The sequence below is a fragment of the Crocodylus porosus genome, unplaced genomic scaffold, assembly GCF_001723895.1.
Source record: "Crocodylus porosus isolate Cpor-Errol unplaced genomic scaffold, CroPor_comp1, whole genome shotgun sequence".
In the NCBI taxonomy this organism is placed as follows: Eukaryota; Metazoa; Chordata; order Crocodylia; family Crocodylidae; genus Crocodylus; species Crocodylus porosus.
The window spans coordinates 34040443-34054366 of record NW_017728947.1 but is presented as its reverse complement, the minus strand read 5'-3'; the positions used below and the strand labels follow the sequence as shown (position 1 = coordinate 34054366).

At 45.3% G+C, this 13924-nt stretch overlaps 1 protein-coding gene across 1 annotated transcript in view; it reads right to left on the bottom strand.

Moving 5' to 3' along the window:
- Window positions 1-13924, bottom strand: part of PDHX (pyruvate dehydrogenase complex component X) — a 105794-nt gene that overhangs the window by 17079 nt on the left and 74791 nt on the right. Inside the window, exon 8 of the mRNA XM_019552003.1 lies at window positions 8872-8930. Coding sequence (XP_019407548.1) covers window positions 8872-8930 — 59 coding nt within the window. The remainder of the gene's footprint in view (window positions 1-8871; window positions 8931-13924) is intronic.

The window sequence follows — 13924 nt, the reverse complement described above, 5'->3', positions numbered from 1 at the left end:
CCCGAGCACCACGAGAGCTCATAAAGTCATGCCAAGGGCCCTGCAATAACCCCAGCCAGCTCCCTCAACACTCTGGGGTGGAGAGCATCTGGACCCGCTGACTTGAACATGTCCAGCCCCTCCAGAAGCTCTATAACCCGGTCCTCCCCAACCTGAGGTCTGGAGGCGTTCCCCTCGAGTCCATCTGGCATCACAGCAGGGCAGTCCCAGTCTCTGCACAAGAAAACGGATGTGAAGAACTGGTTAAAGAGTTCCGCTTTCTCCTCTGGCGCAACCACCAGATTGCCCAGCGTACTTTGCAGGGGCCCCACATTACCTGGTGCCTTCTTCATCCTCCCTATATATTTGAAAAAGGACTTTTTATTATCCTTGATCTTGGACGCTAGTCCTAGCTCTATGTCTGCCTTAGCTTTCCTGACAGCCCCCCTTCAGACCCGAGCAGAGGAGGTATACTCCTCTTTGGAGATAGCACCCCCCTTCCACTGGGTGTACGCCACCTTTTTGGCAAGCAGGCATTCCCGGACGCCCTTGGTGAAGGTAAGCCACCAAAAAACAAGTACTGGAATAAATACAAGGACCAAACTCTCCTCTGACACCATGTCACAGTCAAAGTAGGAAGGGAAAGACGTTTGCTAACCTGACTTTGCACACCAAGGTTATCAGTCTCACGTAAGTCACCTTAAAAAAAGAAGCTGAAAACAGAGATCTAAAAACAGAGGCAGCACCCCCCACCCCCTCCCAAGCAATGGAAACACATGCACTTACTTAAGTGCATGTATAACTTTGATAGCAGGGGCAGACGATTATTTTGGTTGGGGAGGTGCTTAACAAGCTTTGGTGAGCTGTTGAGGGCTGTATGAGTAGCCTTGCCCCTTGACAGGTACCCTGAACCCTGGTCTCCATCTAAGGGTGGAAGCCTCGCCCCCTAACCCCTGACCTTTGCCACCAGAAGTTCCTCCCCTTGCCCCCCAGAAGCATTCTCATCAGCAAGGGGGTTGCCATCTTGGAAACAGAAAAAAAACCCAAATTATATTCTAAAAATCAAACATCTGCTACAACTTACATTTATTTGATTTTTAAAAATATCGTTATCCTGATTTGCGTACGTTTGTGTAGTGTACATAGAAATGACTGCATAATAGCTTAAAATGAAGTCTTACTTTTATATACTGTAGGAGGTGTGGGGGGTATGGAGTTTGTGGAGGGCTGTGGGTGTGTGTGTGGGTATTTGTGTATGTGAGGTGTGGGGGGAGGGTATGTGTGTGGGGGAGTGGATAGGTGAGGGTGGGTGTGTATGTTGGGTTGGGGAGCATGTGGGTGTGTATGGATGGATATATGGGGTGTCCATAAAGCTCCTGTCAGCCCAGGTTCCGTGCTCCTACCACCCTGCCCTGGGCCATCTGCTGGCCCCGCCCCAGGGAACCCACTCACCACCACTTCCCCTGGCCCACCTGCTTGCCGCTTCCCCCACCTACCACCCTCCCATCTGCTGCTCTGGCACCACACGATTCCCAGCTGGCTCCTGCTGCACCATGCAGTCCCACTCATGCAGCCAGGAACCATGTGGTGCCAGAGCCAGCCTGGCCTGGCCAGTACATGTAGCCAGTCAGGAATTGTGGGGGTTGGGCCAGCTCCTGCTGCACCAGCAGGGAGAGGGGCAGAGCCAGCCTGGCTCTATAGAGCCCCTGACAGCCCAGGCTCCGTGCTTCTGCCACCCCTTGCACAGGCCCTGTACTCCTGCCCTGTGCTCCAGCTCAGTGCATGTATAACTTTGCACTGCCTGCTGCTGCTGCTTCCACTGACATTTCCCCACCTTCTCACTGCCCAACTCCTAGTCAGCCGCACACAATTCCCAGCTGGAGGGTCCTGGACTGCAGAACACAGCAGGAGTTGACTCAGCCCCTTGCTGATGGTCCTCCACTCCCCCCTGTTCTTATCTGACTGCACTCTCAGGCAGAGGGTGGCAGGGAACAGCCCCAGGGTCGCCAGGCCAGAAGCCTTTGCTAGGCAGAGGTTTCCGGTTGGGCCTTGCTGCTGCTGCTGCCTCTGGGTCCTGCCACCAACTTATCCTGGGTCCTGCTGCCACTGGCGCCTCATCAGCTTTGACAGGCAGCCACAGAGAAATAATAGTTAATTTTATAAAAAGCTTTTAGGGGCCCTGCAGGCTGGACAGAATGGCCTGGTGGGCCAAATCTGGCCCTTGAGCCATATTTTGCCCACCCCTGTTTTATAGGTACCTCTTTTTTCCACAAAAAGTAAGCACTACAGTCTGCTAATATGGGGCAAGACCATGATAGAAATCATGTTTACTGACTCTATTCACACAGCACCACCCTATTCCAAACCATAAGTTTCAAGTTGAACTTTAGAAATGAAAGAAGAGTGTTTGACTGCATATGTTTTAAATGCAAGGCAGAAAAGACTTGGAGTGGGTGGATGGTCATCTAGTAAGAGGAGTAGGCTAAGATGCAGGCTTGAGAGTATCATGGAAACAAGTTTAAAGGTTCATAAAAACATAGAAAGAAATTTGCCAATGAAGAGTTTCATCAGAGAGGATGGTATAAATGTTTAAGCGACAGCTTTCCAATAAGTAAACTCCAGCAAGATTAGAGTAGCTCCTTTTTTGAGTTAAAGGGATTTTGTTCCTCTCTCTCTCAAAAACGCAGGTTTGATACAATATCCTTATGCCACAGGCACTCCCCTTGTTCAGCAGAGCACATATGATCTCTTTGGTATCCTCTACCCTAGGCAACACTGTTTTAAAAGGTGCTCTATACATAGATCAAACAGGTCCCTGCTTTGGGTTCTCTGAGGATAAAACACCTTGAGACACTTCAAATAATATCATGAAGCAGATAGTTCTGTTTTCCACTTTACTCCTGGAGGGGGTTTACCGAAACAGACCACTAAGGTTATGGTGCTCTGGTTTATTACCTTGTTTTCACAGTGGAGAGTTTGCAATGAAGCCCTGAAATTAAAATCTAGAGAGAATATTGCAAAAAAAGGAAAAAAAGAAATATGAGGAATGGGAAGAAAAAAAAGAGATGAGAAAATAGGAGAAAGTAGGGAGTCAATTTAGTTAACAATACTGGAAAAATGTAACAGGAAAATGAAGTTCAGGATTTTAAAGATTCTTGGTTTTTTTCTATATTACAGTTGGACATATGGACATGGGTCCTCTGGATACAGAGTTTTCCACATGAGGCTCAAGAAAACTATAGTCATTAAGATGTTTAGACAGAGTAAATGAGTTGAACAAAAGGTTAAATGAAGTGGAAATCCCAAAAGAGTACGTTTTAATTTCTGTAACAAAAAAATGTAAGGAAATATAGTGTTTCCTCAGGAGGAAAACACTTGCAACAATAGGAATGCATCATTCTTTGGAATAGATGCACTGAAAATATATGCCATTAGATATTAAATTAAACTCCAGTTTGCCAAAAGATATATTAAAGGTGAACAAAGCATGAATGTGATAATAGTCTCTCAGGTCATTAAGATACATATCTAGAACATCAATACACACGCATATATGTGCACATACATACACACACACACATACACATACCCATATGTATACCCATGCACACATATGTATATTAATAATATTATTGTATATATATTGTATATATAATGCATGTTAATATGCATATTAATCATAAAATACATACGTACACACACACACACACACACACACACACGATTATTAATCTACATATAGGGCATTTATGCATGTACCTTTGTCTGCTCTGACGTGCTGGAAATCCAGTGCATCAGAGCAAACTCAGTTCATTGAGTCTATGGAGCACGTGAGCTTATGTGCCCCAGCACTGAGTCACATACATTTGAACTAAAGCACCTCTGCCATTTTCTCAGTGCCAATTCACATTTTGCCACTTATATAAGTGTATGCGCCACAGTACTAGGAGCTTTTAAAAGTAACCAGTGCTCTGGCGCATGCATGTGTACAAATGCCCAAAGAGGTGAAATGTAATGATTAATTGACTGTTGTACCTAGGCACTGCAATAACTGCTGTTGCTTCATTACAGGTGGCAAATTTTCTTTAAAGGATCCAAACAGACTTTTCATAAAAGCTCTCTGGTTAATCTGAATACATTCACAATCAGAGGTCCAGCAGTATTTTGGATTCAATTTTACTGGACTGAAGTGAGCAAATTAGAAGCCAAGGCTGTCCCTCTGGCTTCATCCAGTTTGTTTGATATGGAGGGCACTTAGAACTGTGGATGATCTCTCCTGTTGTACAAAACATGCTTAAATAAAAAGCAACAGGGCTGAATTTGTCTCTTATTTACTCCACTGAATTCAGGAGTTACTTTTGATTTGTATTGGTAAGAGGTCAGAATCAGGCTTAAAGTTTCTGACAATGAACATCTTGAACAAGGATCTGAAGCTCTTACTGTGCATGTCTACACATGCGTTTTAATGCACATTAGCTTATTTTTATGTGCATTAAAGCACTACTTTAAAAATGTGCTATTTAGTTAATGCTCATTAAAATAGGCTAAGAGGTATGGGACTATTCAGCTGGAAGAAGCAAAGGCTCAGCGCTGACTTGGTGGCAACCTATCAGACTGGGAGAATGTCAGATCACCAGGGCACCCCAAGGGAAGACAAGGTCTAATGGTCACAAACTGCTGGAAAACGGTTTCAGACTTGACATAAGGAAAAACTTCTTTACCATTCAAGTTCCCATAGTCTGGAATAGACTCCTCTCAGAACTGGTGCAAGCACCTACTCTGGATACCTTTAAGAAATGTTTGGATGCTTATCTTGCTGTGGTGATCTGACCCCAGCTGACTTCCTGTCCCTTGGGCAGAGGGCTGGACCCAATGATCTTGTGAGGTCCCTCCCAGCCCTAACATCTATGAAACCTATGGAAAAGTCTCCATGTTCCTTAAACAAGGCAGTAGCTCTATCCCCAAGACACGCATTCTATGGGTGTGGACAGACTTAACAACTGAACCATTCCAAAATATCATAATTTCAAAACGGGTTCAGAACTGTGTTAAGTGCTGCAGCTCTGACACCAGGGGATGGGATCGAGCACCTGAATCCAGGAGAAATGTTTGCACCTATGCTTTGGAACTCCCAGGGGCAGGTGACCTGGGGTTGGGAGCATTGTCATTTGTCTGCTTTCTGTTGTTTCTTGAACATGAGTTCAATAAAATTTAGTAGCATGCAAGTGATTGAAGTCTGCAGTGTCCTCACCTGACTTGGGGTGCAGGTAGGGAAGGAAGAGCATTTGGAGCCACACTTTTTGGTTCCTGGGTGGGGGTTGGGCGGCATGATATGGGGCTTTAAAATAAAATGTCCTTCCCAAAAACATTTCTCCCTAGCCCAGTCACGAGCATTCTGACTAAATACAAGAATTCACTGAATGAAGCCAATGCATAAAGTCTGTATTATGAAAGAGGTTAGACTGAATGATCATAAAGGTCTCTCTGTCCTTAAAAATAAATTTATGAATTCATAAATAAACCACCTGTAGCATATATCCAAGTCATGCAAAGCTCATCCCTCAGTAGAGCGTTAATAATGTGTATATATTGCATATTATATATCAGAAGAAAGTTGCACTTAAAATTTGATCTTAACTTTGAATTTTCTTGAAATAGAGAGGTTTTCAGTTGCACTGTTATTTAGGGTAGATTTACATGGGAACCTGAAAATTCAGTGTCCTCACCTGCAGAGTTTAAACAGAACAGGAATGGATAAAAATATGCAGCAGGACTTACGTACCATAATAAGCAGTAGGTTTTGGATAAGGTAAATTCTATGCTGACTAAACCACACTCGCACTAAAGGACTTGCATGGGATACAAGTAAGTAGAGAATTTGGTATTCCTCCTTTATTTTCAGGTGCATGCTGTTAATCACTTTGATAGGAGAATAAGACAATAATAGGGTTGGGAGGGACCCCAAAAGTAATCTAGTCCAGTGTTTCTCAACCTGAGGGTCACAACCCCAAAGTGGGTCACAAGAATATTTGAAAAAATCATGAAGAAGTCCCAGAAACAAATGGGAAAGAATGGGTTTCTCCTTGCAGGCTGGCAGCCTTCCAGCCTGCGAGGAGGACTTGAGGTGATTGGAGGCAGCAGGCGCACATGAATCTGTGCGTGCACATGGCTGGCATACAGCCAGGCAGGGTCGTGGGAGCAGCCCCAGCAGCTGGACGCAGGTAAGTGTGTGGGGAGCGACGGTTGGAGGTCCAGGGCTTGTAGACTGTTGCGGGGGGGGGGGGGGAGGGAGGAGAGGGGTGTAGAGGGGATGGATGTGCGCAGGAGGCGGCAGGTGCCTACCAGCACGGGGGGAAGGTGGCGGGCACTGAGGCTGTGTCAGGGCAGGGAGGACTGGGGGGGGGAGGGGCGGAGAAGGCATCTTCCCCTCCTGCAGAGGAAGGATGAGGGTGTCCTTCAGGGGCTAGGCTAGGAAGCTGCTTGGCGAGGCTGACGGCACCAGAGCCAGTGCCCATACTCACAGGGCCAGTGCACCTGGGAGATGCTGCTCAGGGGGCAGGAAGGACCATGACCAGGCTGCCTGGTATGATGCAGGAAGCCCAGCCCAGGGCGGGGGGGCCACAGGCTTCCCCTCCTCCTCCTCCCTTCAGCCTGTGCTGGGGCTGGACTTGCTCTGCTGCCACCTGCATGAGCTGGAGCTGCTGCAGCCACCACTCTCCGGGCTGAATGGGACAGGGCACTGAAAGTTGGGAGAGGCACCAACATGACCCAGTGGGGTAGAGGGACAGGAGACTGTGGCTTGGGAGCAAGGGCACCAGCAAGGCCAGGGGGCTGTGGGTGGGGAGTGAGGGGCACCAGCAGTACCAGGGATCTGTGGCTTGGCCATGAGGGGCAGGGCCAGGGGGCTATGGGTTGGAACTGGCCATTAATGTTCACAAATGGGTCCTGGTACAAAAGAGGTTGAGAAGCACTGATTTAGTCCAAACCCTGCACAAATGCAGGACATGTTTATCCTAAATTATTTGTAAGTTTTTTCTGAAAAATCTCCAAAGATTATTATTTCATAACTTCTCTGAGCAGCTTGTTCTACTGTCCACAGACATTCACGGTCCATCATGGAGAAAGTGAAGTACTTTGGGGAAGTACTTACAGGCCCAAAGAAGCATTTCATCTAAACTCAACAATGTACAAGAGGAGCACACTGAAAGCCATATAAATGTGATTAAGTTCCATCATGGAAATTAGGCAGTATTTTATTATTTTATGATGATGCCTGCAGGGACAGCTACTATTCCTTTCTACCCCTGAATCCTTACTTCTGACCTAACACTTCAATTTGTATCTAAACTTACCCTAGTTAAGCTACCAGAGAAGCAGCAATAAACCGCAAAGCCTTATGTCAGTCATCCCAAGTCCTATCAAGTTATTATCTACCTGTCAACCTTCAGATCTCTAATAGAACATATATAAAAATGATGCAAAGTACCCTTCTTTGGCTGTTACATGAACTACAGGGAGCTGCTAAAGTATAACGTACACATGCAAACCTAGACAAGCATTTATGTCTCCAATGAGAAAGGTGGGTTTTTTTAAATGCAACTTCTGTAAGAACCCAGGCGAAACAGCATTGAAACAGCATTGAAACAAAACTGGTGGCGAAATTTCGCACAGCCCTCGTAATGAGGGATGTCAGCTATGCAACTTATGCCATGTATTATATTTTCTTATAGCTGTAAAATAATGCAAGTTGGTTAACTTTTAATGCTTACTTCAATGTACAAAAGCAACAAGAAACTCTTATATTCTGATTAATGATGGTCGGCTTAGTCTACCAATAAAATGACTGCCATCATATGAGGGTCAGTCAAAAACCAAAAGGACCTCATGGTAAAGTATGTTTAGGGTAGCCCATGAGTATTGGTAATTGTGTCACTCTTCTTTGTAGCCCCACTGTTAATCCATGAAGATAAGCCAAAGTTACAATAAGGCTCATTCCACTTAGAAAGAAGATATGGGCTGCTCCCATTGCTAAGTTTGTATATCAAACACATGTAAACTTTTGCACATCACTGGACTTTGGTCTCCTCAACGAAGACTTGGAAAGTGGCTTGAAAAGGTAAAACGTACTTAAAGCAAGATTTAAAGGATCTAAAGGGATGAGGAAGGACCTCAGATGCAAGGTTTTTGATGTTCTCCATTGTTAACCAAGTAAAATGTATGTGAGCATTGCTGTAGAGGTATAGTACTTTCTTCAACAGCATTCCTCAACACTGCTTCAAAAGGCTGAATAAGGCTTCTTGTTTGCATGCAGCAGTAGTAGTCTATATTCACCATGAACACCTCGTTTAGAAGTCTTTTACAAAGACACCACAAATGTCCCAAAAACATCAAAAGGATTTTGTACCATTCATGTCTTCTGCAACCAAAAACTGATTACAGAATGCAATTGTCCCCTGGTGTAATTAAGACTTGTAACTGCCACTGTTATAACTGTGCTGAGACATGTCAGTCAACAATCAGTCTTCATGGAACTGACATTCAAACAGGCAGTACTACATATGGATTATATTGCTAGTTATATTTCCTGAATTATAGGGGAAGATGTCCTATTATTTTTTTTCTAACTCTCTATCTCTTCATGCCTCTGGCAGAACTGCTGTTCACAGCATTACTAAGTAGATAAATTCTCTCTGATTAGACAGTGGAGAGTGGTAGGTGTGTTCTGTGTTATGTGAACAAAGTTTAGAACATTAACATTCAGATACAAAGTAAAGCACCAGATTATAGCCAAGCTGTATTCCTATACATGCAAACATTGAATATTCTCCCAGAAACCCTTCTTTCTCTCCCCTCCTCTGCCATATGTTATTTATTTATCAATGATTTACTTACTTTGATGGTAACTGCTGTTGCCTTAATAATAAAGTCATTTACTGATACTTTAATATTATCTGCAAAAAGAAAAACATAGAAAAGACAGATATTATGAATGATGGTTATCAGTATAACTACATAAATTAACCACGCACTATGTACAGAGAATATTCTTGTATTTCAGTCAATCCATCTTTGCCCAATAGCCTCAGGATGTTTGTAAATTCATACTAATGCATAATATTAAGTAACTAAGGATTATTCAGTTTCACAGTCTACATGTACAACATACAATGCATAAACTCTAGACACAAAGCATAGGGCTTTTATTCTCAAAAACCAAACAAACAAACAACTTAATTCAGGAAAAAAATGTATTAGCCCCAAAAAGAACAAAGGTGAAAAATGGTAACTGTGACTAAACAGACGAATGGAACCCGTTTTCTGCTTTATTCAGTGTACAATCGATATATCACAAGAACAACTGTTCTTGCAGGATTTTGATCATGAGGGCAGAACTCTCATGTGAACACATGAAGCTGTAAAGTTAGAGGCTCATGGGCAGGATTTTCAAGGGAATTTTAAAGATTTTTAAGTCAGTGGGATTTGCATATGCTTAGGCTCATAGCCATGGACTCTAAACCAAAATCCTAAACCCTGGTGTCTGAAGCCAAACCACAATTTCATCAAACTGACTTATCACATTAACACATTTGCACCCATCGGCTGTTATGACGTGGTGTTGTCGACATGAAGATTTCAGCAGCTTCAACAATGGATGGATGTTCTTGGGACTGCTATCAAGAGATGGGAATCCATCTGATGAGAATGGGGAAAAGCATCTTTGGGCGTTGACTGCCCAACCTAATAAGGAGGGCTTTAAACTAGGGTTAAAGTGATCAACGGGGTATAGTGATCAAAACCTTCCAGCAACAGAGCACATAATCCAGAGGGGAAAGGACTTAAAGAAGCAATTCAATTCTAGGAGAGGGCCAGCGAGTGACAGGACAGCACTAAGCGGCACAAAAGCTTAGTGAGGAAGTCAAAATGCAAAATACATCTGATGCATGTATACAAATGCGTGAAGTATGTGGAATAAACAAAATGAGCTGGAAGCTGCAGCCTATGAAAAGAACTATGATGACTGGCATCACCGATAGCTCTTATGACTGGAACTTCAACATTGAGGGTTACTCTCCCTTTCAGAAGGACAGGGTTGGGAGAAAGGGTGGTGGTGTTTCCTTGTATGTCAAAAACAAATGATTGTTCCCAGATTCAGGAAGAGGATGACTACAAAGCAAAATGCATTTGGGTGAAGATGAAAGGTGAAAGATTCAGCACAGATATTGTAGTGGGGATTTATCATAGACTACATAATCAGGAAGGGGAGGTAGATGAGGCACTCTTCAAGCAAGGGACAAGCCTATCCAAAAGCCATATGATGGTACTGATGGGAGATTTCAATTTTCTGGACATCTGCTGGAATAAAAATGCAGCCAAACATAAAATGTCAAGCTGGTTCCTAACTTGTGTGGAAGACAACTTTCTGTTCCAGAAAGTGAAAGATACAACTAGGGGATTATCTTAGACCTTGTCCTGACCAACAGGGAAGAACTGGTAGAGGATGTAAAGGTGGTGGGTAACTTGGGAAGAAACAATCATGGTATGACAGCATTCCAGATCCTGACACAGGAAAACCATGAAGTCATCAAAATTAGGATACTAGATTTAAAAAAGACAGATTTTATCTGATTCAAGGAGTTAATATGCATGGTGTCATGAGAGGATGACTGAAGCATAATGGTACCCAGGAGGGCTGGAAGCTTCTAAGGGCAAAGGGAACACAGAAAGAAGGGCAAGAGACCAATCTGGCTGCACAAGGAGCTTCTAAAATACCTCTAATGCAAAAGAAAAAAACTGCAGGCAATGAAAGAATGGGCAGGTCACCAAGGAAATGTACCAGGACATAGCAAGAACCTGAAGGGACAAAACAATGAAGGCAAAGATAAAGAATGAGATGAACCCGGCAAAGGAGGTTACGGACAACAAAACAAGGTTCTCTATAAGTATACTGGCCAGAAAAGAAGGACGAAGGAAAGTGGATCCTTAGTTAACAAGCCAGGGGAAACTCCAAACCTAAGATGCAAAAAGGCAGAGCTACTCAACATCTATTTCGCCTGTCTTCACAAAAAAACAAAGATGCAGCCAGACACCTAATAAAGATCATCTGGATAAGGAACAGAGCAGATAAAAATAGATGGTCAGAGTGGATCTGAATGAATTCAAATCAGCAAGGCCAGATGAACTTCATCCCAGGATCCTGAAACAACTGGCAGAGGAGATCTCAGAGTCCTTGGCAATGATATTCATGAAGATGTGGGAGACAGGCCAGGTACCACCAGACTGGAAAAGGGCCAATATAGTGCCCCTCTTTAAAAAAAAGGCAAGGAGTACCCAAAGAACTACAGACCAGTTAGGATCACTTCAATACCTGGGAAGTTACTGGAGCATATCCTAAGGACAGCCATTTGCAAGAATCTGGAGAAGGAAAGGCTAATCACAAGCAGCCAGCATGGATTTATGAAAAACAAATTGCATCAAATGAACCTGTTCTCCTTCATTGGTAAAGTAACTACTTTGGGTGGATGAAGAGAACACTGTGGATGTAGTGCATCTGGACTTTAGCAAGGCTTTTGACAAGGTCCTGCATGACTTTCTCATAAACAAGTTGGAGAAATGTGAGCTAGCTAAAACTACAAGATGGATAGATAACTGGCTCAACAGCTGCAAGCAAGGGGCAATTATTAGGGCTGTCAATTAATCATCATTAATATGTATGATTAACGCAAGTAACAATTAGCACGTTAAATTTTTTAACGCACTAATTGCACACATGATTTTGAAGCCTGTGCCTGGGCTGCCTTGCCCCGCTTCTGTGACCACTGCCTTTGGGCTGCCCAAAGGGGCAGCAGTAGATCTGCAAAGAATCTGTAGGGCAGCCCAGGTGCAGGCTCTGGGTAGCTGCAGCAGGAAGTGGGGAGCTGGGTGCATCCACACATCCATGAACAACCCCCATCCAGGGCCCTGAGCACCTGGGCTGGCAGTGCTGGGGGTTTAGGAAGGCGGTGCTGAGCTGTGACCTGGCTGCCTGGCACCCTCGGGCCCCATGGCTTGGGATCGCCTGGGAGCTCCGGCATGAGCTGCCACTGAGCCTGCGAGTCCCAGCACACCCCGCTCCAGGCCTTCAGGGAGCAGTGGCAACAGTGGCCCCGTGCACCCTGCCACCTCCCACGGCCCCCAGCCCATGCCATGCTGCACATCCAACCCCAGGCCAGTACTGCCAAGGCTGCAGAGCCAGGCAGAGCTGCCACTCTCCATCATCTGGGCTCCTGCCAGGACCTGCACAGAGCCAGTGGGTCCCAATGGGAGCCCAGGTGGCAAAGGGAGGAGAGAAGCAGCTCTGCCAAGCTTGGTGGTGTTGGGCATAGCTCAGGTGACACTATGCTGAGGCCGGGCGTACAGCATAGTGCAGGTCAGGGGCTGTGGGAAGTGGCTCCACAGAAATCCCACCCCTGCCTACTAGCAGTGGCTGCCTCTGTGGGGGCGCAGGGCCGCTGTCACTGCTGCTCCCCAGGGGCCCGGACCAGGGATAAGCAGGGGCCTGAGGGCCCAGAGGCAGCTCATGCCAGAGATCCCAGGTGGTTCTGACCTGCATTGAGCCCAAGCTTTTGAGGGCACCAGGCAACCTTGCTGTGGTGGTTCTGTGTGGGTCCTGGTGGGACATGGGCTCTGGCTGGCTGCAGCAGGAAGCTGTGGGGGGGATGGGGACACCCACCCACAGCCCCCATTCCAGGGCCCCAAGCAGCCAGGCTGGCAGTGCCAGGGGTTCAGGGAAGGTGACGCTGAGCTGTGGCAGGGCTGCCTGGCATACGACCTGCCCTGGGCCTGAGAAACCGTCTGGGACCCACAGAGCAAGTAAATGGGGAGGTTTGAGCCTGGGCCAGGGCTGAAGCAGCTGCCCCCAGCCTGGGCTGCCTGCCGCTGTCACTCCTGAGGCAAGGGTGGGGTAAGCCCACTCACTGCCACTGGGGCTGTGCTCAAGCTGGGGGGTGGGGTAGGGGATTAATGCGATTAAGGTGTTAAATTCATACTCTATGTGAATTTGTAGCATGATGCAGCCATACAAAAGGCAAATGTGATTTGGGGATGTATCAATAGAAGCATTATGTGCAAGACCTGGGAAGTGATAGTGCCTCTACTAAGTACTGGTTACCCTCGTCTGCAGCACTATCTGCCCTCATCTGCAGCACTGTGTGCAGTGCTGGGCTCCACATTTTAAAAGTATGTGGAGAAGCTAGAGAGGGTCCAGAGGCAGGCAACAAAGATGATAAAGGACTTAGAAGGCAAGTCATATGAAGACAGGCTGAAGGAGCTAGGTATATTCAGTTTGCAGAAAAGGTGCTTAAGAGGAGATATGACAGCAGTCTTCAGATATTTGAAGGGCTGCCATAAAGAAGGGAGAAAACACCTTTTCTCTCTTGCTGCAGAGAGGAAGATGTGGAACAAAGGCTGGAAGTTGCAGCAAAGTAAGTTTAAATTGGATATCCAGAAAAAACTTTATGGTTAAAACAATGAGGCAGTGGAATAGACCAGTGGTCTCCAAAGTGGGGTGCATGCACCCCAGGGGATATGCAGGAAGAAAATATTAGAACTTCTATTTATATTTATTTTTTATCTAAAAAAATAAGAAAGAAATTAAGCGTTACTAATATTTAATATATGGATGGACACTGGCACCCTCACTTGGTCTGTATGTCAGATGGTCACGTCACATACAGTACGCAAGTAGTACATGTATATAATTTATAAATAAATAAATATATATATATTGGGGGTACATTATGTGCAAGACCTGGGAAGTGACTGTTCAAGAAGAGGTGAAGCCTCTGGTCAGCCAGTGGACAGGCTTGATGTAGATGTAGCTATGACTATGTTCTACTATGCGTATTTCCCATGCTTCTGGGCTTTCTTGGCTGCTCCTGCCCTCCCCACCCTTTTTCTATTACACGTG